The sequence below is a fragment of the Cnephaeus nilssonii genome (genome assembly GCF_951640355.1).
Source record: "Cnephaeus nilssonii genome assembly, chromosome: 14".
Lineage (NCBI taxonomy): Eukaryota > Metazoa > Chordata > Mammalia > Chiroptera > Vespertilionidae > Cnephaeus > Cnephaeus nilssonii.
Window position 1 is genome coordinate 30,331,647 of NC_137085.1, and position 24,022 is coordinate 30,355,668.

Sequence of the window (24,022 nt, forward strand, 5' to 3'; positions counted from 1 at the left end):
GAATTTCATGCACCGGGCCTCTAGTTTTCAATAAGTGCCACAAGCTTCTCAGTGAAGTCAGATAAAGATAAGGATATGCTTTAGCATAATAGTTACTTAATTTCTCCATATAGCAGTCAGTGTAATTAAACACGACAAAGAAAAGTGTAAAAAAAAAAACACAACTAAATCTATCATAATTTTCAAGTTACATTGTTTACTTGGAAATCTAAAAAGAATCAACTGGAAAATTATTCCAAATACAGGAGAAACCAGCACAAATTAACACAATAAATTCAATAGGACTCTCACAAATAAATATCTATTAAGAAAATATCCTATTTGGAATAGCAACAATAAATTACCTAGAAATAAACAAATGTGCAAAAATAATAACTAAAGAAAGAGTGAGGGTGCTAATAACTCTTTAATGATATGGAAAGTATATATTAAAGTATACATTAAATGAAAGAAAGAAGAATGCTGCAATTAAGTAACCATTTATATATGAAAAAAATCTAGCCCTACCTGGTTTGGCTCAGTGGTTAGCATCAGCCTGCGGACTGAAGGGTCCCTGGTTCGATTCCAGTCAAGGGGAGCCCGAGCTGTTATATGGCTCTTGCATTTTTTGAAAAGCAGTACCTTAAATTGTAGTAAATTGAGAATGCAGCCCTAACTGGTTTGGCTCAATGGATAGAGCATTGGCCTGATGACTGAAGGGTCCTGGGTTCAATTCCAGTGAAGGGGACATGACATGCCCAGGGTTGCGGGCTTGACCCCCAGCAGGGGGCATGCAGAAGGCAATCCATCAATGATGTTTCTCTCTAATCGAGGTGTCTAACTCACTCACCCTCTTCCTTTCTCTCTAAAATCAATAAAAACATATTTTTTAAAATCAGGTATCAAGAGAGCACTCTTAAAATTAAATCAACAGCAGGAATAAAATATGTTCATAGCCTAGCTGATGTGGCTCAGTGGTTGAGCAACGACCTGTGAACCAGGAGGTCACGATTAGATTCCCAGGCAAGGCACATGCCCCAGTTGCTGGCTCGATCCCCTATGGGGGTGTACAGCAGGCAGCCAATAGATGATTCCCTCTCATCATTAAAGTTTCTATCTCTTTCCCTCTTCCTTCCTCTCTGAAATCAATAAAAATATATTTTTTAAAAATAATGTTCATAAAAGCTTTATTTTGAGTAGCCAAAGATTGGAAGCAATTCAAATGTCTATTAATCCAATAAGATACAACTCATCAAAAAGAACATACTTGTAACATGTGACAAATGGTTTGGCTGTGTGGATAGAGCGTCAGCTTGTGCACTAAAGGGACCAGGGTTCAATTCTGGTCAAAGGCATATGCCTGGGTTGCGAGCTCAATCCCCAGTAGGGGGTGTGCAGGAGGCAGCGGATCAACAATTCTCTCTCACCATTGATATTTCTCTCTCTTCCACTCCCTTCCTCTCTGAAATCAATAAAAAACATATTTTTTAAAAAGAAATTTAGAAGTTTAAGCAATTATTATAAAATTGGGAGGATATACATAAGAAGAGAAGTAAATAACATTTTACATGATAATTTTTCATAGAAAAAAAGATAACTTTTATCTTTTTAAAAAAAGATAAAAAAGTACTTTTTAAAGTACTACAAAAGTTAATGGCATTAAATACTGAACGATACACTTAAAATGGTTATAATGGGAAATTTTGTTATGTTTTATCACAACTCAAAAAATAATTTATAAAATAAAATTTTTTAAAAACCTTTGGGAAATAAGACCAGGGATAAGGGAAGGGTTTGTAGGGTAGTGGGCATATAAAACTGTTAATCTAATGTTCTATATTATTTATCCTGCAAGTATATTACTTATAACATGAAAAATACTACTCAAAACAGTGTTGCTAACACTAATAGCAACTAACATTTACTGAGTGCTTTATACAAAGCAAGCACAGTCTAAGTACTTTTACATGTATTAACATATTTAATCCTCAAAGTATGTCTGACAAGGTAGATGCCATATTCCCCCCGCCCCGCCGCCCCCCGCCCCCCATTTTACAGAAGAAACTAAAGCTAAATCATTTGTCCAAGATCACATTTATAAAGCCTGAACTGGGACCTAGCTGTCTGACTCCAGAGCCTATTTATAATTCTCACCTGAGGATATGTTTTTATTGATTTTTAGAGAGAAAGGGAGAGGGAGAGAAAGAAACACTGACATGAGAAACATCAATTGGCCGCCTCCTGCACGAACCCCGACTGGGGATTAAACCTGCAACCTGGGTACATGCCCTGACTGGGAATTGAACCCGAGACCTTTTGGTGTATGGGACCATGCTCTAACCAACTAAGTCACACCAGCCAGGACAGAGCCCCTATTTTAAACCATGATATATTACTGTCTCTCTGTTAATTAACATTAAGAATGAGGTTTATCACAGTAGAACTAAAAGATCACTAAAATACATAATGCCTATTCTCTAACTCCACTGATAATTATCAAAAGTGGCAAGCTTGTAAACTCTAAAATCATAACCCATAAAAACCCAAACTGCACTAAATTAGCTGCACTAAACAGTCCTTTAAAAATCTAACTGCAAGCACTTAAAACAGATAACAAAATCTAACTTTTACTCACTGCCTTCTACTTCATTAACTCAGGAGGGCATATGATAAAGCTCTAGCTTTCCAAGTAAAATGCTATTCCATGGATCCTCATAGTTAGCTCCATCCCTTCCTTATGATTTTATGCTGAAAGCCACTTTTCTTCAGAGATATCTAAAATGTCACTCACACACACACACACAATTTTAATACCCTCTTCCCAACTTCAGACCCTACTACTTACTGCTTCACCACTTAGCACTCACCGCTTTCTATGATGCCATATACTTTTTTAAAAAAAAATTTTTTTTTATTGATTTTTTTACAGAGAGGAAGGGAGAGGGATAGAGAGTTAGAAACATCGATGAGAGAGAAACATCGATCAGCTGCCTCCTGCACACCTCCTACTGGGGATGTGCCCGCAACCAAGGTACGTGCCCTTGACCGGAATCGAACCTGGGACCCTTCAGTCCGTAGGCTGACGCTCTATCCACTGAGCTAAACTGGTTTCGGCAGATGCCATATACTTTTTATTAATTGTCTCTCCCATTACAATGTAAGTTCCATGAAGTAGGATTTTTTGTGTTTTCTTCACTATATCCTTAGCACTTACAACGTGTTTGACACATAGTAAACATAATAAACATTTGTTGATGAAAGCATTTTTTAAAATGACAAAGTTTAAAGTAAATGTTCTCTATATTTCTGAAGTTAATATTGATAGTTTCAATTATATATGAGAAAGAACATATTGATGGTTTACTTAGGTCCTAAATCCTTCTCTAAGTAGTAAAAGCATTACCTAAGAAGCTTAAATACTAAGCTTAACAATACCTTCTACTAATGTTCCCACTTACTATGGAAATTACTGACTCAGAAATATTTTAAATATGCTATGAAGTAATTTCCTTGTCTGAACAAAATTCAAAACTATCAACTACTTACTAAAAGCATCATATACAAAAATCATTGGAATAAAATCATAAAAGCTATTAACACAAAAATTCCCAAGCTTAAAGAAAAGTTTTGGTTATAATTTTTTAAAATATATTTCTATTGATTTCAGAGAGGAAGGGAGAGGAAGAGATAGAAACATCAATGATGAAAGAGAATCATTGACTGGCTGTCTCCTGCAAGCCCCCTACTGGGGATCGAGCCCCCAACCCGGGCATGTGCCCTTGACTGGAATTGAACCCTGGACCCTTCAGTCAGCAGGCTGACGCTCTATCCACTGAGCCAAACCAGCTAGGGCTTGGTTATAATTTTATAGGTGTGTGTGTGTTTCATGGGAAGATGATGATTGGTGGTAAAGGAGAAAAGGCACAGAAACATAACAATAAATTTTAAAGTACCCTTTTTTGACTAATAAAGAACTTACTATTATGTATCTTTGGAACATAATAGCATTTTACTCATAAAATAAAGCAAAACAGCCTGGCCGGTGTGACTCAGTGGTTAAGTATCAACCCATGAACCAGGAGATCATTGTTCCATTCTCTGTCAGGGCACATATGGTGTTGCGGGCTGGATCCCCAATAGGTGGTGTGCAGGAGAAAGCCGATCAATGATTCTCATCATTGATGTTTCTCTTTCCCTCTCCCTTCCTCTTTCTGAATTTAAAAAAAATTTTTAGTCTGGCTAGTGTTGCTCAGTGGTTAAGCATCAACCTATGAACCAGGAGGTCATGGCTCAATTCCCAGCCAGGGCACAAGCCTGGGTTGCGAGCTTGATCCCCAGTGTGGGGTATGCATGAGGCAGCCGATCAATGATTCTCTCACTTCATTGATGTTTCTCTCTCCCTCCCTTCATCTCTGAAATAAATAAATAATATATATATATGGAAAAAAAGAGACCTAAATGGCCTCTAGTTCACTCTGCATCACCCTCTTCAAAAAGGAAGGGAGGGAGGGAGGGAGGGAGGGAGGGAGGGAGGGAGGGAGGGAGGGAAGGAAGGAAGGAAGGAAGGAAGGAAGGAAGGAAGGAAGGAAGGAAGGAAGGAAGGAAGGAAGGAAGGAAGGAAGGAAGGAAGGAAGGAAAGAAAGGCCCTAACTGGCTTGGCTCAGTGGATAGAGCATTGGCCTGTGAACTGAAGAAGGGTTCCAGGTTCAATTTCCGGTCAAGGGCACGTACCTTGGTTGCAGCCTCAATCCCCAATAGGGGGCATGCAGGAGACAGCTGATTGATGTTTCTCTCTCAGCGATGTTTCTATCCCTCTCCCTTGCCCTCTGTAAAAATCAATAAAGTATATTTAAAAAAAAAGAAAGAAAGAAGATAATACTCTCAGAAATGGGAGCATGGGTAATTTCTTTTAAACACTTGCAGCATCCAAGAGAGAACAGCATTATTCACAACAGCCAAAAGGTGGAAACAACCCAAGTTCCACCAACAGATGAATGGGTTAACAAAATGTGATTTTTTATTATTTTCAGCCATTAAAAAAGGAATGAGATTCTGATACATACTACAACACAGATAAACCCTGAAAACTTAACAAGTGAAAGAAGCTGGACACGATTTCACTTATATGAGGTATCAAGACTAGGTAAATTCATAAAGACAGAAAATTGAATAGAAGTTAGCAAGGGAGGGGGAATTGAGGAGTTAATTAATACAGAGTTCCACTTCGGGATAATGAAAAAGTTCAGGAAACAGACAGTGGTGATGGTTACATAGCATTGTAAATATACTTAATGTCACTGAATTGTGCACTGAAAATGGTTCAAGTGACAAATGTTATGTATATTACTATAATTATAAAAGCTATGTCATCAAAAATATTTGAAAAATGATCCATATAATAATAGTTTAACTACTTCTCAGTCTCATAATCTTCTATTAAATAACATTTTTATTGTAAGGGAACTGTTGAGCTCTTGTTAGAAACTGCCACAAATTTCAAATTAATAGAATTCAAAATAATGAGGATTTGCAATACTACACTAGTTATAACTTTTAGATAATCTTTAGAGCCATTTTCTACATTCTTTGGGAGGGAAAGAATATTTTTGTTCTCACATGTATGGTATGAAAATTGCCTGTTATTTTTTCCAATTGCTTTTTCTTCCAAAAAAATCTGAATATGATGACATATTTAACAAAATTCATAACTGTACCTTAAAATTAATTTAAATGCATATATTATGTTTCTGTAGATTTGAATTCTTAAAGTAGGACAGAATTTAAAGTTCAACCAAAGAGTATGAAATAATTTATTAGTGATTATTATACACTGATTTAATGAAATGGATATTAAGAAGACTGAACACATGGATTTGGATTTATGGCAGGCCCGTCCCCCTGGATTCTCATAGTGCTCATGACAGAGCAAACTGTGACCTTCAACCATCACCTGGTCTCTACCCATAGCTGTAGGCACTGAAGCAGGTTACACAATCAGGGGAGAAAATAAATTAGACTTGAGTTGTATAGCTAGCTCTCTAACAAATTCCCTTGTAACTTTGAACTAGTCATTTCCTTTCCTAGACCTTAATGTCTTTATTTGAAAAATTAGATGATCACTAAGGTCTCTTCCAATACGAAAAACTAACCCTGGTTTTTAGATATGGTTAGACTGCAAGACATTTTAAAAGCATGAATAAAAACTCAGGACACACAGAAAACAACACACAACTCAGCACTGTATCCTCTGTATGTCTTCTAGTTAGCTAAACATTATGTTTAAAATCTTAGAAATCTTTTCCTTTTAATTGACAAACCAAGGATATAATAAAATTTCATCTCTTCATGATATTCATAACATTGATTCTGGCAGAGAGCAGTAGGAGATATAAATACAGGACATATGGTTAAATGGATGAAGACCCTAACAATAGCCTATACATAATAAGTAGCTTCTTTTATTTCCTTTGGCAGTTTTATAACTTTATTCAACAATCAGCAGTTAGTTCTCATCCACATTAACTGTTTGTAGAGTTTTGAAAGTGGTGACAGGTACATAGGTGACCAACATATAGAGCTTGTTTAGTGACTCTTCATCCTCATTTCGTTTTCTGGACAACCGTACCTGGATACGGTATGGGACATCCCTTACTCCTTTAGCCCAGAGAAACTTTGTTTATTCAGCCTGATGTCAATGTGTACATATGGAGTTCCCATCTCCTTTGTGGCAAGTTTCCAGATTTTGAGTGCCTGAGGGGCACATTTCTTGAAACTCACTTCATGAATGCGCTTATGGATGTTGATGGTGTATTCTCTGGACACACCTCCTTGATGGCACAAGAGCCCTTTTCACCACCCTTCTTTGCGGGAGCCATTATGCCCCCCCAAGTTGGAAAGAAAGAGCGGCATAAGTAACTTCTTTTGTTTTTTTTTCTTCTTTTTTAAAATATATTTTTATTGATTTCAGAGAGGAACGGAAAGGAAGAGGGAGAGAAATATTGATCGTCCTTGGGGACTGAGCCTGCAACCCGAGCATGTGCCCTTGACTGGAATCAAACCCGGGACCTTTGAGTCTACAGGCTGACGCTCTATCCACTGAGCCAAACCAGCCAGTGCATTATTATTATTATTTTTAATCCTCACCAGAGGATATTTTTTTCCATTGATTTTTTTTTTTTTTTATAAAGTGGAAGGAAGAGAGAGAGAGGCAGAGAGAGAAACATTGATGTAAAACACATCAATTGGTTGTCTCCCACTTGTACCCCGACTGGGGCAGGAATCAAGCCTGCAACTGAGGTACACACCCTTGACCAGAATCGAATCCGCGACCCTCAAGTTCTCGGCTGTCACGCTAAGCACTGAGCCAAACCAGCCATAGGCAAGTAGCTTCTTTTTAAAGTCCACGACAGTGAACTCCCTTTTGCTTATTAGTTCATTCAACCTCAGAAATAGGTGCATCTATCTGTGAATAACACATCCAACAGCAACTTGGGCTTATTCTTCACAGGAGGCAGGATACTATGACTTTCCTGTGACATTACGCCCTATACATGAAAAAAAAGAAAAAAAAAGAAATAGGTGCATCTAAGTAGTACTCAGAAAATATAACAAAGCCATTCTGCTTTAACAAGAATCTTTTTCCTTTTAAAATTTTTTATCTTATTTTTTCAGCTTTATTGGAGCATAACTGACAACTAAAACTTTATTAAATCTGCTTTTTCTTACTTTTTAAATTTAGATAGCAAAATGTTCACTTTCCTTTTTTAAAATATATTTTTACTCTTTTCAGAAAAGAAGGGAGAGGGGGAATAAGAAGTAGAAACATCACTGATGAGAGAGAATCATTGATCAGCTGCCTCCTGCACACCGCACACTGGGGATCAAGCCTGCTACCTGGGCAGGTCCCCTAACTGAGAATTGAACCGCGACCTCCTGGTTCACAGGTGGATGCTGAACCACTAAGACACACTAGCTGGGCAATATTCACATTTGTGGTGTACACTTTTTGTTGTTAATCTTCACCTGAGGGTATTTTTTCCACTGATTTTTAGAGAGTGGAGGGGGTAGAGAGAAAAGACACATCGATTTATTGCCTCTCACATGCACCCCAACCAAGGCCGGGGATCGAACCTGCAACCCAGGCATGTACCCTTGACAGGGAGTCAAACCTGGGACCCTTTGTGCGCAGTTCAAATCTCTAACCACTGACTAACACCGGCCAGGGCTTGGTGTACACTTTTATAAGTTTAGCATGTACACAGATTCTTGTAACCACCACCATAAATACAAAACAATCCCAACACCCCCAAAGAATTCCCTCACACTGCCCTGTGTAGTCAAACTCTCCCTCTACCCCAAACCCCAGGAAATGACTGCTCTAGTTCTTTGTATTTACAGTTTTGTCTTTCCAGAAAGTTAGCTAAATGGACTCATTCAGAATGGAATCTTATGAGACTGCCATAATGCCTCTGATATTCATCCATGTTACTGATGTATTAACAGTTGGTTCCCTTTTATTGCTGAACTAGAGGCCCGATGCACGAAATTCGTGCAAGGGGCTTGGCCCCCACCACCGCGGTGGCTGCCTCTGCCACGGCTGCCTCGGCTTCGTCCGGAAGGACGTCCAGTCTAATTAGCATATTACGCTTTTATTATTATAGATAGCACTCGGTAATATAGAGATATCAGTTTGCTTATACATTCATTCACTGACGGACATTTGGGTTGTTTCCAGTTTGGACAATTATGAATAGTGCTGCTATAAATATTTGCATTCACACTTTTGTGTAAACTTAGTATTTACACAAGCTTGAATTGCTCTATGACAAATTCTTTGAAGTGGCATTATTGAAGCATATGGTAATTGTATATTTAACTTTGTAATAAACTGCATTCTCACCAGACATATGTATATGAGGGTTCCAGTTAATCCTCATCCTCACCAACACTCAGTACTATCAGTATAATATTTTATTTTAGCCATTCTAAAAGGTTATGTAAACGGTACTTCACTGTGGCTTTACTTTGCATTTTCCTAATGATTAATGAGCATCTTTATCTTCACATGTGCTTTTATGCCATCCAAATATCTTCTTTAGTGAAATGCCTGTTCAAATCTTTCACCCATTTTATAAATTGGTTTGGGTTGCGGGTTTTTTTGTATTTTTTTTTAAGTTCTTCATAAATTCTGCAGCCAGGTCCTTTCTCAATACAAATATATTCTCCCAGTTTATGGTTTGTCTTTTAATAATTTTGACTGTGACCATCACATAAAAAGTATTACATTTTTGCCCTGGCTGGTTTGGCTCAGTGGATAGAGCGTTGGCCTGAGGGTCCCGGGTTTGATTCTGGTAAAGGGCACATGCCCGGTTGCAGGCTCGATCCCCAGTAGGGAGGTGTGCAGGAGGCAGCCAATCAATGATTCTCTCTCGTCACTGATGTTTCTATCTCTCTCTCCCTCTCCCTTTCTCTCTGAAATCAATAAAAATATATATATTTGAAAAAAAAAGTTTTAAATTTTGATGAAGTTCACCCCAAATTTTTTCTTTCATAGATCATGTTTTTGGTGCTGTATATCTAAGAGCTTTTTGCCAAACCCAAGGTCAAGAAGACTTTTTCCAATGCTTTCTTCTAGGGTTTTTACTATTTTATGTTTTATATTTAGGTTTATGACCTATTTTCAATTAATTTTTATACATGATGTTACAAATTGAGGCTCACTTCTTTACATATGGATGCACAGTATCTCAACACCACATGTTGAAAAGACTGTCTTTTCTCCACTGATTTTTGTTTGCACCTTTGTAAAAAACAAAACAAAAACTGGTTGATTATATTTGTGTAAGTCTATTTCTGGCTCTCTATTCCGTTCCTTTAGCCAATACACTACCACACCGTCTTTTTATATATATATATATATATAATTTCAAATTGATATATGTTGTGGCATGTATTTTTATTAAATAATGTTCCATTGTATGGACATTTGGGTTTTCCATTATTTATATATATATATATATTTTTATTATTATTATTATTTTTTTTTATTATTGATTTCAGAGAGGAAGGGAGAGGGAGAGATAGATACATCAATAATGAAAGAGAATCACTGATCGGCTGCCTCCTGCACGCCCCCTACTGGGACTGAGCCCGCAACCCGGGCATGTGCCCTTGACCGGAATCAAACCCAGGACCCTTCAGTCTGCAGGTCAACGCTCTATTCACTGAGCCAAACCAGCGAGGGCCACCACATTGTCCTGATTAGTATAGCTTTACAATACATATTAAAATTACATATGTGAGTCTTCCAACTTTCTCATCCTTTTTCAAAATTGTTTTGGTTATCCTAGTTCCTTTAACTTTCCATATACAATTTTTAAAAACCACGGCCAGGGGAGGGAGGAAAGGGGTGGGGGGGGGACAAAACAAAACACAAAAACAAAACACAAAAAAAACATGGCCATAGTAGCCACCTCTTTTGTGGTTTCCTTCTCCTCCAGAAAAATTAGCATTTTTACTGCTGTGCTTTGTCAAAACAAGTTCATAATATCTTCTCTAAATATGTTATATAGGTACTCATAACTCTTCATCCAATATGTCCAGGACCAGAAACTTATGTGAAAAATACACAAATATATATATGAAAATGTGTTCAATTCTACATTGAATCTCCAAGTCCAACAAAAGAGAAAAGATTAAATGATAGCTGGGGAAGTGTTCAAAATATGTTGTTTTTTAAAATGAATACGCAACCTAGCTGGCTGAGCGTTGACCTATGAACCAGGAGGTCACAGTTCAATTCAGGTCCCAGGGCACATGCCCGGGTTGTGGGCTTGATCCCCAGTGGGGGGGTGTGCAGGAGGCAGTGGATGGATGATTCTCTCTCATCACTAATGTTTCTCTCTCCCTCTCCTCCTCTCTCTCTCTCCCTCCCTCCCTCCCTCCCTCCCTCCCTCCCTCTCTCTCTCTCCCCCCTCCCTCCCTCTCTCTGAAATCAATAAAAATACATTTAAATATACACATAAATACACAGTATCTAATATTTTAGATAAAATATAGCAATTTCAGAAGCAAAAATATTTTTTAAATTATTTCTGAATAGTATCATTACAGGTGACTTTTTCTTCATAGTTTCAGAAACTTTTTGTTGTTGTTAATCCTTATCCAAGAACATTCTTTCCATTGATTTTTAAAGAGAGTGGAAGGGATGGGGAGAAACAGAGAAAGAGAAGCATGGATGTGTCTCTCTCTCTCTAAAATACTAAAAAAAAAAAAAAGAATTAAAACAGAACCCTGGCTGGCTTAGTTCGTTCAAGCATCCTCTGAAACGCCAAGGTTGCGGCTTTAATTCTTGGTCAGGACACGTACAACAACCAACCAATGAATGCATACATAAGTGAAACAACAAATGGATGTTGTTCCCTCCTTCCTATCTCTCTCTCTAAAATCAATCAATAAATAAAATTATATAAGAATTAAAGCAGCAAAGAAATAATGTGGGAAAATAGGTAACTAAAAGTTTGGGGCCAGAACTTTCCATTGGTAACCTCCAGTGTTAGAAATAGAGTTACTTTCCATTACTTTTAGTACTATAATAATATCCTTTAGTTTGTAATAAAATATAATTATAACCAGTCCAATAGTAAATTCCTTAAAACTGAAGACAACAGTCAAGTAGTTAAATAGATTCAAATGCCAACAGTAAAAATTTTTTAAAAGAGTAAACAAGTGTTGGTGAAAATGAAAAGAAATTAGAGCCATCATACACTGCTAGTAGGAATGTAAAATGGTACAGCCACCTTGGAACAGTCTGGCAGTTCCTCAAGTGTTGTCATATGACCCAGTAATTCTATTCCTAGGTAAATACCCAAGAGAAATGAAAACATACCCACACTGAAACTTGCACACAAATGTTCACACCATTATTATTTATAATAATGGAAAACCCAAATGTCCATACAATGGAACATTATTTAATAAAAATACATGCCACAACATATATCAATTTGAAATTATTATGCTAAATGAAAGCCAGTAACATAAAACTATCTAGTATGTGAATCCACTTATATGAAATATAAATCTATACATTTATAGAATAGGCAAAGCTATAGTCACAGATAGTAGACTGGTTGCCCAGGCTTCGGGAGATATGGGGAGTGACTGCTAATGAGTATGGAGTTTCTTTTTGGGGTGATACAAATGTTCTAAAATAGACTGTGATGATGGTTGTACAACTCTGTGAATGTACTATAAAGCTCTGAATTGTACATTTAAATGGGTGGATTATATGATGTGTGAATTATATTTCAATAAAGCTGGGTTTTTTAAATTGTTTTAAAAAGGAGAAAGGGAAATCTATCAATAAAGAAAGTCTCAACCTAAACAATGGACACAGACAACAAGGGGGTGAGGGCATGAGTGGAGGGGTGGGGGGACAAAGGGGGGATAAAGACACATATGTAATACCTTAATCAACAAAGAAAAAAAAATACGTGCCCTAACCAGTGTGGCTCAATGGCTAGAGCATCGGCCTGCGGACTGAAGGGTCCCAGGTTCGATTCCAGTCAAGGGCATGTACCTTGGTTGCGGGCACATCCCCAGTAGGAGGTGTGCAGGAGGCAGCTGATCGATGTTTCTCTCTCATCGATGTTTCTAACTCTCTATCCCTCTCCCTTCCTCTCTGTAAAAAATCAATAAAATATATTAAAAATAAATAAAATACGTTAAAAAAAAAAGAGGAAGACTCTAGAGGCTTATCAACTAAATGCAATTGTGAACCTCATTTTGGATCCTGATTCAAACTAAAACTATATCTATGAGACAACTGTAGATCTAAACACTGATGGGGTATCCTATCTATATAATAAAAGGCTAATATGCAAATAGACCAAACGGCGGAACAACCAAACAACTGGTCACTATGATGTGCGCTGACCACGGGGGGGGGGGGGGGGGGGGGGGTGTGGAGGTGCCAGACCAAGGCGGGGCACTGGTTGCTGCCATCAGGGCAAGCCTCTGGTGGTTACTGAAAATTCTTTGCTCCCGCACACCCAGGCCTGCCCAACGCTTGCACCTGCTGCTGGTGCCAGCCCCCACTTACATTCACTGCTGCTGGCACCAGAGCCACCACTCGCACCCACTGCCGGCGCCCGGCACCAGCCCTGATCACTTGGTGCCGTCAGTGGGTGTGAGCAGCGGATGCCAGCCCCAATCGCCCCTCAGGGCTTCTCCACCTCCCCGTCCTGAGGGGAGATCAGGGCCGGCGCCGTGCCTGTGCCGGCGATGGCCCTGCTTGCACCCGCTGCCAGCCCTGATTGCCCCTGAGGGCTTTTCCACCTCCCCCTGCTTTTGAGGGGCGATTGGGACAGCAGCCACTGACACTCACACTGCTGCTGGCACTGGCCCCAATTGCTTGGCGGGGGGTGCCGGCAGACAGGGACCAGGGGCCGTGGTGGGGAGGGGCCGGGCAGGGGCACAGAGGATGGGCCAACGGTAGCCTCCCAGCCCACAGTTCCTTTCAAGGTGCACGAATTCGTGCACTGAGCCCTTAGTTAGATAATATGAGTTAGTGTTTATTTAGCAAGTGTAAGACTAAAGTCCTTATCTTTTAGGCACTTCAGCATTTAGGGATGAAAGGATATGTTATCTGAGATTTACTTTAACCCTTTGCACTCGCTTGCTTTTTTCTCGATTCCTTTATTCTACTCGGGATTTAATTTTTTAAATACCTCAGATTTTACAAAGCGCGGCAGTAGAATAAAAAACTGGAGTTTCTTTTCATACAAACTTATTTATTTGGATTTTTTTATATTTCAAATTATTGATACATTCAATAACCGTCACATTCGACATCCGAGTGCAAAAGGTTAAAACAATCTAGCTCAGCCAGCATGGCTCAGTGGTTGAGCGTCAACCTATGAACCATTAGGTCATGGTTCAATTCTGGTCAGGACACAAGCCCAGGTTGGCAGGCTCAATCCCCAGTGTGGGGCATGCAGGAGGCAGCAGATCAATGATTCTCTCTCATCATTGATGCTTTTCTCTCTCCCCCTTCAGCTCTGAAATCAATAAAATATATTTTAAAAATAAATAAATACTGTTTACTAACACAAATCTATGAAACAGGAATTAACATGCTGCAAAGAAAGTATTAAGGCCCAAATCCTTTGTTCAAGAATAATCCTTATTGGCGTTCTCCCTCTCAAGAGCAAACCCTCACCTTTCCTATACCCCTCCTATTCCCCACTTAGGAGAGAGAAGGCATATTACCTTTTCCTCTCTCTCCTAAGCTACAACCCTTCTTTTGCCTCTGTAACTTGTTTCCTGAGCCCATTTCTTCTATCTCTGTGACTTTCTAAACAAACTTTCTCTTATTAAAAAAATATTATAAGAATCCTTATTATCACATTTAAGCATAAAAAATTATCAGCCTTAACTGGTTTGGCTCAGTGGATAGAGCGTCGGCCTACGGACTGAAGGGTCCCAGGTTCGATTCCAGTCAAGGGCATGTACCTTGGTTGCAGGCACATCCCCAGTAGGGGGTGTGCAGGAGGCAGATGATCGATGTTTCTAACTCTCTATCCCTCTCCCTTCCTCTCTGTAAAAAATCAATAAAATATACATTTGTAAAAATTATCAGAAGTCTTGGCCAGGTCACTTAGTTGGTTGGAACATCCTCAGGATGCACCAAGCTTTTGGGTTCAATCCTGTTTTTGGTCAGGGCACATATAAGAAGAAATCTACGAATGATGCATGGATCTCTCTCTCTCTCTCTCTCTCTCTCTCTCTCTCTCTCTCTATCTCTATCTCTTTCTCTCTCTCTCTCCCTTTAAAATCAATAAGAAAGCCCTAATCTGTTTGGCTCAGTGGATGGAGCGTCAGCCTGCAGACTCAAGGGTCCCGGGTTCGATTCCGGTCAAGGGCATGTACCTTGGTTGCGGGCACATCCCCAGTGGGGAGTGTGCAGGAGGCAGCTGATCGATGTTTCTCTCATCGATGTTTCTAACTCTCTATCCCTCTCCCTTCCTCTCTGTAAAAAATCAATAAAATATATATATTTTTAAATCAATAAGAAAAATGAGCCCTAGCTGGTTTGGCTTGGTAGATAAAGCATCGGCCTGTAGACCGAAGGGTCCCAGGTTCGATTCCAGTCAAGGGTACATGCCCAGGTTGCAGGCTCAATCCCAGTAGGGGGCATGCAGGGAGGCAGCCCATCAGTGATATTTCACTCTCATCGATGTGTCTATTTCTCCCTCTCCATTCCTCCCTCTCTAAAATCAATAATAATTGATTTCAATGCAGTGTTCTCTCACAATTAGGTCACAAGTGCCACCAGACTGATGGCAACTGTATGACTTCGTGGCTTCTAAGATACAACCCAATTTCAGAGAAATTAAAAACTAGACAAATATGCATCTTATAATCAAGTTAATACTGTAAAAGCATCATCTATAAAATACTGAGGTGCTATATTTGCCCTGGGGGGAGGGGAACAACACTAAAATTACATTTAGTGCCCAAAAAAATCATTGGACATTAACTATGTTTCAATTTACAATGTTGCCTTAAGACCATTTCAACTTCCAGAAAAGGTAAAAGCCCTAAGAGGTATTCTCAAAGTGACTGAAGAAAAATTTAAAAAGAAATTTTAACTTACTCATCATACAATTGTTTTAAAAATAGCATTACTTTTATAATTTTACAATTGTTTTTAGTTACCTATCAAATCCCCTAAAAAAGGGATTCTTAACTTATCAGTTAAGCCTCTGAAAATGCATAGAAACTAGTTTACATGTGTCTGTTTTTTCCAGAGAAACTTCAATTTCACAAAAGGATCCATATACCAGAAAGACTAAAAATCACTTCCTTAAAAGAACTGTTTCAACTACATATTAAGAATAACAGAGTCAGCATGGCTGGTGTAGCTCAGTGGTGAGTATCGACATATGAATCAGGAGGTCAGGGTTCAATTCCCAGTCAGGGCACACGCCCAGGTTGCGGACTCGATCCCCAATGTGGGGTGTGCAGGAGGCAGCCAATCTGATGTTTCTATCTCTCTCCCTCTCCCTTCCTCTTTGAAATAAAAATATATTTTTAAAAAAGAATTAGAGTCATAAAATTAGAGTCATATAATCTGAAGGACATCACCACGCCAAATATTAACTTTGCAGTTTTGGGGTGTACTTTTTTGGGGGGGGGAGTGCAGAAAACATTCTCTAGAACAAATGAAAATTATGCAACTCTTTATTTTAAAAAATTATTGACGAGTTTCTTTAAAATAAATCATTGTTAAATATGATAAAGAAGCTCCTATTGCCCTAGCCAGTTTTGCTCAGTGAACAGAGCATCGGCCTGCAGACTGAAGAGTCCAGGGTTCAATTCTGGTCAAGGGCACATGCCCGGGTTGCGGGCTTCATCCCCAGTAGGGGGCGTGCAGGAGGCAGCCAATCAATGATTCTCTCTCATCATTGATGTTTCTCTATCTCTCTCCCTCTCCCTTCCTCTCTGAAATCAATAAAAAAATAAAATAAAATAAAATAGCTCCTATTAAGGAAAACTTTCAGGATATAACAAATACTTTCTAAGTTATCAGTTTGTAGAGTGTTGTAAAAATGGAACACACCTATATTTTATACCCTCAAACAGATTACTGAAAGAAATCAAAACTACAAAAAGTTCACTGCTGTACTTTATTTTTTAAAAGATATATTTTTTGCCTAACCGGCGTGGCTCAGTGGTTAAGTGTTGACCTATGAACCAGGAGGTCATGGTTCAATTTCCAGTCAGGGCACACACCAGGGATGTGAGCTCGATCCCCAGTGTGTGCAAGAGGCCTCTGAAATAAATAAATAAATAAATAAATAAATAAATAAATAAATAAATACACACATACACACACACACACACACACATATATATACACACATACACACTTTATATATATATATATGTACTTTATGTGTGTATATATATATATATATATATATATACATACTAGCGTTCCCGTTGCAGGAAAAATCCTGCAATAGGGTTTCTTGCTGCACTCTACCCTGCCCCGCCTCCACTCCTCCCTTGTCGTGTCTCCCCCCCCCACCCCCACCCCGGCTTGCTTGCTTCTCCGCAGCTTTGCTCCCTTCAGCATCTCTTGGCTTCTTTCTAAGCTGTCTTGATAGGCAAATTAGCCTCCATATTTGTTGGGGTAATTTGCATACTCGTCCTGATTGGCTGGTGGGTGTGACTGGTGGGTGTGGCTTGGTATAGCGAAGGTGCGGTCAATTTGCATATTGGTCTATTATTAGGTAGGAGATATATATATATATATATATATATATATACACACGCACATATATATATACACATATACATATATATGTGTGTGTGTATATATATATATATATATATATATATATATATATATATATTATTGATTTCAGAGCGGAAGGAAGAGGAAGAGAAAGATAGAAACATCAATGATGACAGAGAATTATTGATCGGCTGCCTCCTGCTCGCCCCACATGGGATTGAGCTCGCAACCCTGGCATGTGCCCTGACCTCTTCCTGGTTGACACTCAACCACTGAGCCATGCTGGGCAATATACTTTATACTTTATGTTTCATTTAAACCTTTATGTTACACATATTATGAAGAGGCACTCTCACTTTATGATCTCTAGACTCACTGTTATCATGCTTTTAGATAATTAATGCAGGAGCTCCAAGGAGATTCTAGACCAAAGCAGCCACACTAAGTTAAGATCACTACCAGACGTTTTTTTGAAAAGTTAGTATTGCCCGGTTTGGTTCAGTGGATAAGAGCACTGGCCTGCAGACTGAAGGGTCCCAGGTTCGATTCCAGTCAAGGGCACGTACCTAGGTTGCAGACTGGATCCCAGCCCTGGTTGGGCATATTCGGGAAGCAACCAACGGATATGTCTCTCTCATACGCATCAATGTTTCTCTGTCTCTCCCCCTCCATTCCACTCTCTCTAAAAATCAATGGAAAAATATCCTCGAGTGAGAATTACCACCAGGCAGGTGTGGCTCAATGGTTGAGCACTGACCTATGAATCAGGAAGTCACGGTTCCATTCCTGGTCTGGGCACATGCCCCGGTTGCAGGCTCAATCCCCAGTTAGGAGCTTGCAGGAGGCAGCCGATCAATGATTCTCTCTCACTGATGTTTCTCTCTCTCACCCGCTCTGAAATCAATTTAAAAAAAGAAGCTGAAAAAAGACACAAGAAACTACCTCTGCCTATACGCCCCCCCAAAGCTAAGAATCACACTGATTCAAGATATTTCAAAAAATAATAATAATAATAGCAGGATGAATCAAAAAATTGTGAAATACAGGTCTCACAAGTCTCTAGCACAACAGATGCCCTCGTTAAAACAGACTGGAGCCAACTATTTCATGGTGAAAAAGATCAATTAGAAAGCCTACTAATATGAAAAAGTTAAAGGAGTTACATTATGAAAAAAATTTAAAGAGTGACTGACAGGGACCGGGTAGGTCCCAATATGCCAAGGTCACAAGGCTTGAACCCCCATCAGGTCACATACAAGAATCATAAATCAGTAAAACAACAAATCGGTTTCTTTCTCTTTTTCTCTTTCTCTCCCCCCTCCTCTCTCTCTCTAAAATAAATAAATAAAATTTAAAATTTTTAAAAAGAATCATTGACAATCCCACTGTCTTCAAGAACTATTATGCAAAATAGAGAAAAGTGTTTAACTTGAAAATAAATTATACTAAATGTTGAAGGACTATTAATTTGATATGAGAGAATAGTGGTAGGAAAAGTTATGTGCCAACCTTTTCTTTTTCAAATATATTTTTATTGATTTCAGAGAAAAAGGGAGAGGGAGAGAGAGATAAAAACATCAATAATGAGAATCACTGATCAGCTGCCTCCTGTACACCCCACACTGGGGATCGAGCCCGCAACACCACATGTGCCCTGACAAGAATGGAACCATGACCTCCTGGTTCATAGGTCGACTCTCAACCATTGAGCCACACCAGCCAGACTGTGCCAACTTTTAACTGCAGCTGTAATGGAACACACTAAAAGCCTTGTTTTAAGACAAAAGCAATGAAATAAAAAACAATGGTTTAAAACTTATCACTAGTGTTAACTGCTCATCACCATAAATATGCCTGTTTCCAGTGAAGGATTTTGGGATAAAAGGCCATACAATAAGGAAAAAAGTGGAAGAAAATGAAATTGAACAAAATTCTCACACAAGACTAAAACATAAAATCTCTTTAAGAATTTTCACACATTTTTATGTAAAAGGTAAAAACACACAAAGATAAAGAAATCTAACACAACAAAACTGGAGATTAAACCATTCTTTTTAAATAAGACTAAAATTAAAAACCATTTAATTTAAATCAGTGTATGCTACAGGAAATCCTCTTTATATACTACCTAATCCAAACTGAGAGAGCTCTCTACACTCCTTTCACAGTTACTTAAGCAAAAATATTACAATTCGAAAACATTTAATTTTTTTAATAAATTCCATTGGAGTGAGATTATTCTAACTAGTGCACATTTACCTTGACTATCAATGATACTTTTTGGGAAACAATTCTTTTTTGGAAATAAACTTTACTCCACTAAATTTGGCCAGTAAAATTTGTTAAATAATGCTCTGCTAGAAGTTATATAAATTCCATTTTATGCAACTAATTTTTCCAGTATCTATAAGTGAAATGTATACTGGACAAGAGAATATTCCTCAATTAATAACTTGTATATTTAGTGATTTTAAATGTTTGCATCTGAAAAAGTATAGTGTGGTGACCACAAAAGATAAACAGTTGGTAAGGGTACTGCTTTTACAGAGTATTCTAAAAGTGTGCTTTTATTGGGTATTCGGTAACTATCACAGGCATGAATATTAAACAGTCCCCTATCGATTATCCACATTTTTCTACAAAGTTGACCCAATTTCAAGCCTGAATCTGAGTCTTCCACTTTATAAGGGTAAAAAACAAAAGTAATTGGGTAGTCCTAAAAATACACATTAACTACATGACTTAAGATACTCATTTAAAACTTTTGCCAAGATAGCACCTCCCTTCAAAACAAACGATTGACTCACTGCTCTATTTTACTTAATTTTGGAAATTAAAAAAACTAAACACTCATTCCTAAACACTCATTTCCCTCGATCTCTGTACCCACCATTTAAAATGTTCAACCTTCAATTTATGATCCGTCCCTTCAAAAATGGTAAGAAATTAAACAAAATAGAAAAACCACCTCAGTATTTCCAAGTTATCTACCACGAAATTAAAAAAACAACAACAAAACAGCGGATTCAAGAATGTCAAGTCACAGAAAACAATGGAAACAATGTGTATGGGTCACTATCTACTCAAATGAAACCGTCTCACCTGAGATGACACTTTTAACCCGTGAGACCACCCATGTGCTAGAGTTAGCCACCTGAGCAAAAGGTTTCCATTTCGTCTCCCTGGAGTGGGAAACTCGCCATCTCCCTACATTAAGTTCCGCCCTCTGCGAGTATGTCTACATGTAGGAACAAAACAACAACAACCAAAAAAAAGCCTGTAAAGTTGGGGGCAGGGTGAGGACAAAGGGCATTTTGAAACAACCACAGAAGTAAACAGAGAATGAGGACAAAAGGGGGCTAAATTCAAGTTCCTGCCAGGGGATCCAGGCGAGAGGAAAAGAGCAGCGACCCTTGTTTACCACCCCTGGGCTCCCCTTCTTCACTGCCGCCCACCGGAATGCCAAGTTGGAACTACACTCCGCAGAAGCCCATCACACCCTCAAAAGGTCAGGTCACCAGGCTGCCCCGGGAGTGACAGGCTGGTACCCCTCCCCCACTCCCACCCCCCAAAAAAGAAAGGTCCAATCCACTCAGTGCAGGTCACGCTGCCCTCTGGGGCAGTTCCAGCCGGCGCGAGGATGGTTCTGATGGGAGGACGAGAGGGGCAAGACAAACCACCTTCCCCCCCGCCCCCCTTTACCCCCTCAGCTGAAGAAACAAACCAAAACAAAGGCAGCCCTCCTCCTCCCCGGGTCGTCACCGTCCGAGCCCGAGCGGCTCTCCCATTTCCCGGTGCAGCCTGGCCTCCCGCCCCCACCCCCAGGACAAAGAAAAGGCACTGGGTGAGCAAGGCCTTCCTGCCTCCACCGGTGGGGGGAGGGGGCTGCCGAGGTGAGGGGCCCCCTCCGCTCGGCCGCACGCTCCCTCCGGGCCCCGAAAACAGCCGAAAGCGGCGGGGAGTGGAGGGCTCCGCGGGGGAAGCCCAGTCTGGGGAAGGGTTGGCAGTACCTTGAAGTAGCCTCCTTCGTAGAGGGTGTTGGGGGGTCCGAAGATGGCAACCTCCCAGTTGTAGAGGTCGGACTCATCCACCAGGGTGATCCGGAAGCCCTCCACCGGCTCCTCCTGCAGGGATTTCAGCTCCAGCATCAGGGCCTTCTGCGAGCTGGTCATCTGCTGCTGGGCCATCGCGGCGGCGGCGGCGGCGGCGGCGCCGGGCCGGGGCCCCAGTCCTCACGCACCGGCCGGGCCGGACCAGGCCCCTCCCCTCGGCTCGCCCTCGGGCCGGGCCGCACCGGGCCCCGGTCTTCACACGCCCGGCGGGCCGGACCAGGCCCAAGACGGCCCGTGGGCCGGCCCGGGTGCTCCTCACACACGACGCGGGCCGGGCCGGGCCCTTCTCCTCACCCTGGGGCCAGGTGCGGGGAGAGGTTGAAGGAGTTAGGGGAATTCACTCCCGGTCCCGGTCCCGGTCCCGGTCCTCCCCCCCCCCCCGAGGGGGCCTCAACTTGGGGGGAGAGGAGAAAAGGTGGAAGCGGAGAAAGGCGGCGGAGGGCCGGCGATGGTGAGGAGAGGGGGCCAGGCCGGCCCGGGAACGCCGCGCTCGCTCGCCCTCTCGTTCTTCTCTGGGGCCGCCGGGGCCGCCGGGCCGGAGGGCGCGCGGGGCCGAAGGGCGGGGGGAGCGCGGCGCGCGGGGGTCTCGCGGCGGCGGCGGCGGCGGGGGGGAGGGGCGGCGGCGGCGGCGGAGGAGGAGGAGGAGGAGAGAGAGCGCCTCGCGCCGCGGGAGCGACGGAGCCGAGAAGAAGGAGGGAGGGAGAGAGGGAGGAGGGGCGCGCGCCGGGAGGGGGGAGGCTCTCGGCGAGTGGCGACCGGACGCGCGTGCGCGCGCCCCTCCCTCCTCCGCCCTCCGGGTCGCCGTCCTCCTCCTCCTCCCACTTCCCCGCCTCCTCTCGGCCGCCCGGCGTGGTGGCGGCGCTTTGTGACGCCCGCGCCTGTCCCCCGCCCTTAAAGAGCAAGCGGCTGTGGGGCCGAGGGTGGCCTCGGGGGGTGCGCTTGGCTCCAAAATGTGGGTGGTGCGGCTCGACACCCTGGTTCCCAAGGCGCGCCGAGGAAGGAACCTCCGGTCCTGGAGCCCCGGGCGCCCTCCCCCTGTGTGTATCCTTAGCCTTCCTCGCAGGAGACCTGGTTCTCTGCAGGCTCGTCCCTCACCCCAGTGTGTACTTGGGGGGCAGTGTGCCAAACAGTTGTGGGGTTGAGTGGGGACAGTTTCTATCGAGAAGTGGGGAAGGCAGATGGGCCAGCTCCTACTTCCCTAAACTACAAAGAGGAAGCTGTGGGCAATAGAGGACTAAGGAAATTGAACCTGGGTCCCTGCTCCTCTGTGTGATTTGGGGCAAGTGCTCTGGGTGTTCCTCAGTTTACCCATTTGTAACATGAAGTACTGTGGGTGAACTTGGACACCCTACAGATCCTTTCAGCTTGAAGGTCCGACCTGGAACCGAGAGACTTTTTTAAATAATCATGACTGAAGTGAGATCTAGAGAGTCTTCAATCCCTGTGATTTTTTTAAATCTTTAGGTTGAAAGTAATTCCCCATGATTTAGATAGAATACTCTTTTCTCTCAAGAAGGCATGTGCTATGATAACACTTCCTGAAAAGCCAGGATACTGTGAGAGTGCCAAACACTTAGAATTTGGGGATCAGAAAGGTCCTTGGTTCCAACACTGGCTCCACCATTTACATTATATTACCTCTTTCTTTTTCATCAGCTTCTGTAAAAGAGGCTTAATTATACCTAACATAAGAATTGTAAAGATTAAATGAGATCATGTATATACAAAGTTTAGTGCAATGACTGGTGCATGGTAAATGATCCATAAATAGGAACTTTAAAGAAAGAAAAAATAATGTAAAGGCATAGCTAGCTGTATTCTGGATACAACCCCCTCCATTATTTAATAGGTTTCTTTTTACAACAGTTTTAGATTATAGAAAAGTTGAGATAGTATTGAGAGTTCCCATATTTTTCCATGGGCACCCAATTTCCCCTATAATTAACAGCTTACTTTAGTATAATACATGTATTACAATTAATCAATATTGATGTTATTAACTAAAGTCTTTTCTCATGTTTTCTTAGTTTTTATCTAATGTCCTTTTTCTGTTTCAAGATCTCATCCTGGACACCACACTATATTTAGTTTTCATGTTTTGTTAGATTCCTCTTGACTGTGACAGTTTCTAAGACTTTACTTGTTTTTTTATGACTTTGACAGTTTTGACGCATACTAGTCAAGTATGTCATAGAATGTCCCTCAGTTAGGATATATGATGTTTTTCTCATGATTAAACGGGTTATGTGGCTTTGGGATAGGGGGGGAAGGGGAGATCACAGAGGTAAAATGATATTTTCATTGCCTCATATCAAAGGCACATAATATCAACATGATTTATCAGTGTTGATATTGTACTCTTTGTTTTATTTTATTTTTTAATATATTGATTTTTTACAGAGGAAGGGAGAGGGATAGAGAGTTAGAAACATCAATGAGAGAGAAACATCGATCGGCTGTCTCCTGCACACTCCCTTCTGGGGATGTGCCCACAACCAAGGTACATGCCCGTAACCAGAATCGAACCTGGGACCCTTTAGTCCGAAGCTCTATCTACTGAGCCAAACCGGTTAGGGCGATATTGGACTCTGTAGAAGAAAGTCACTGTGCACAATCCACAGTAAAG

The 24,022-nt window shown here is 41.1% G+C and overlaps 1 protein-coding gene and 1 pseudogene across 3 annotated transcripts in view; both read right to left on the reverse strand.

Annotated features, from left to right (window-relative positions):
• The window catches only part of UBE2R2 (ubiquitin conjugating enzyme E2 R2), an 84,351-nt gene extending 62,239 nt beyond the window's left edge, over positions 1-22,112 (reverse strand). The window contains exon 1 of one of the 2 annotated variants that reach the window (XM_079789710.1): positions 21,295-22,112. In XM_079789710.1, the coding sequence (XP_079645836.1) occupies positions 21,295-21,471 (177 nt within the window). In that variant the 5' untranslated portion in view covers positions 21,472-22,112. Of the gene's footprint in view, positions 1-14,493; positions 16,733-21,294 lie in introns of those variants that run through there. The other variant, XM_079789711.1, reaches the window with a different exon arrangement.
• Positions 2,118-8,333, reverse strand: LOC307110570 (large ribosomal subunit protein eL31-like; annotated as a pseudogene). The gene has a single exon. The product of its transcript is annotated as a large ribosomal subunit protein eL31-like (transcript).
• Positions 22,113-24,022: the final 1,910 nt, after the last annotated feature.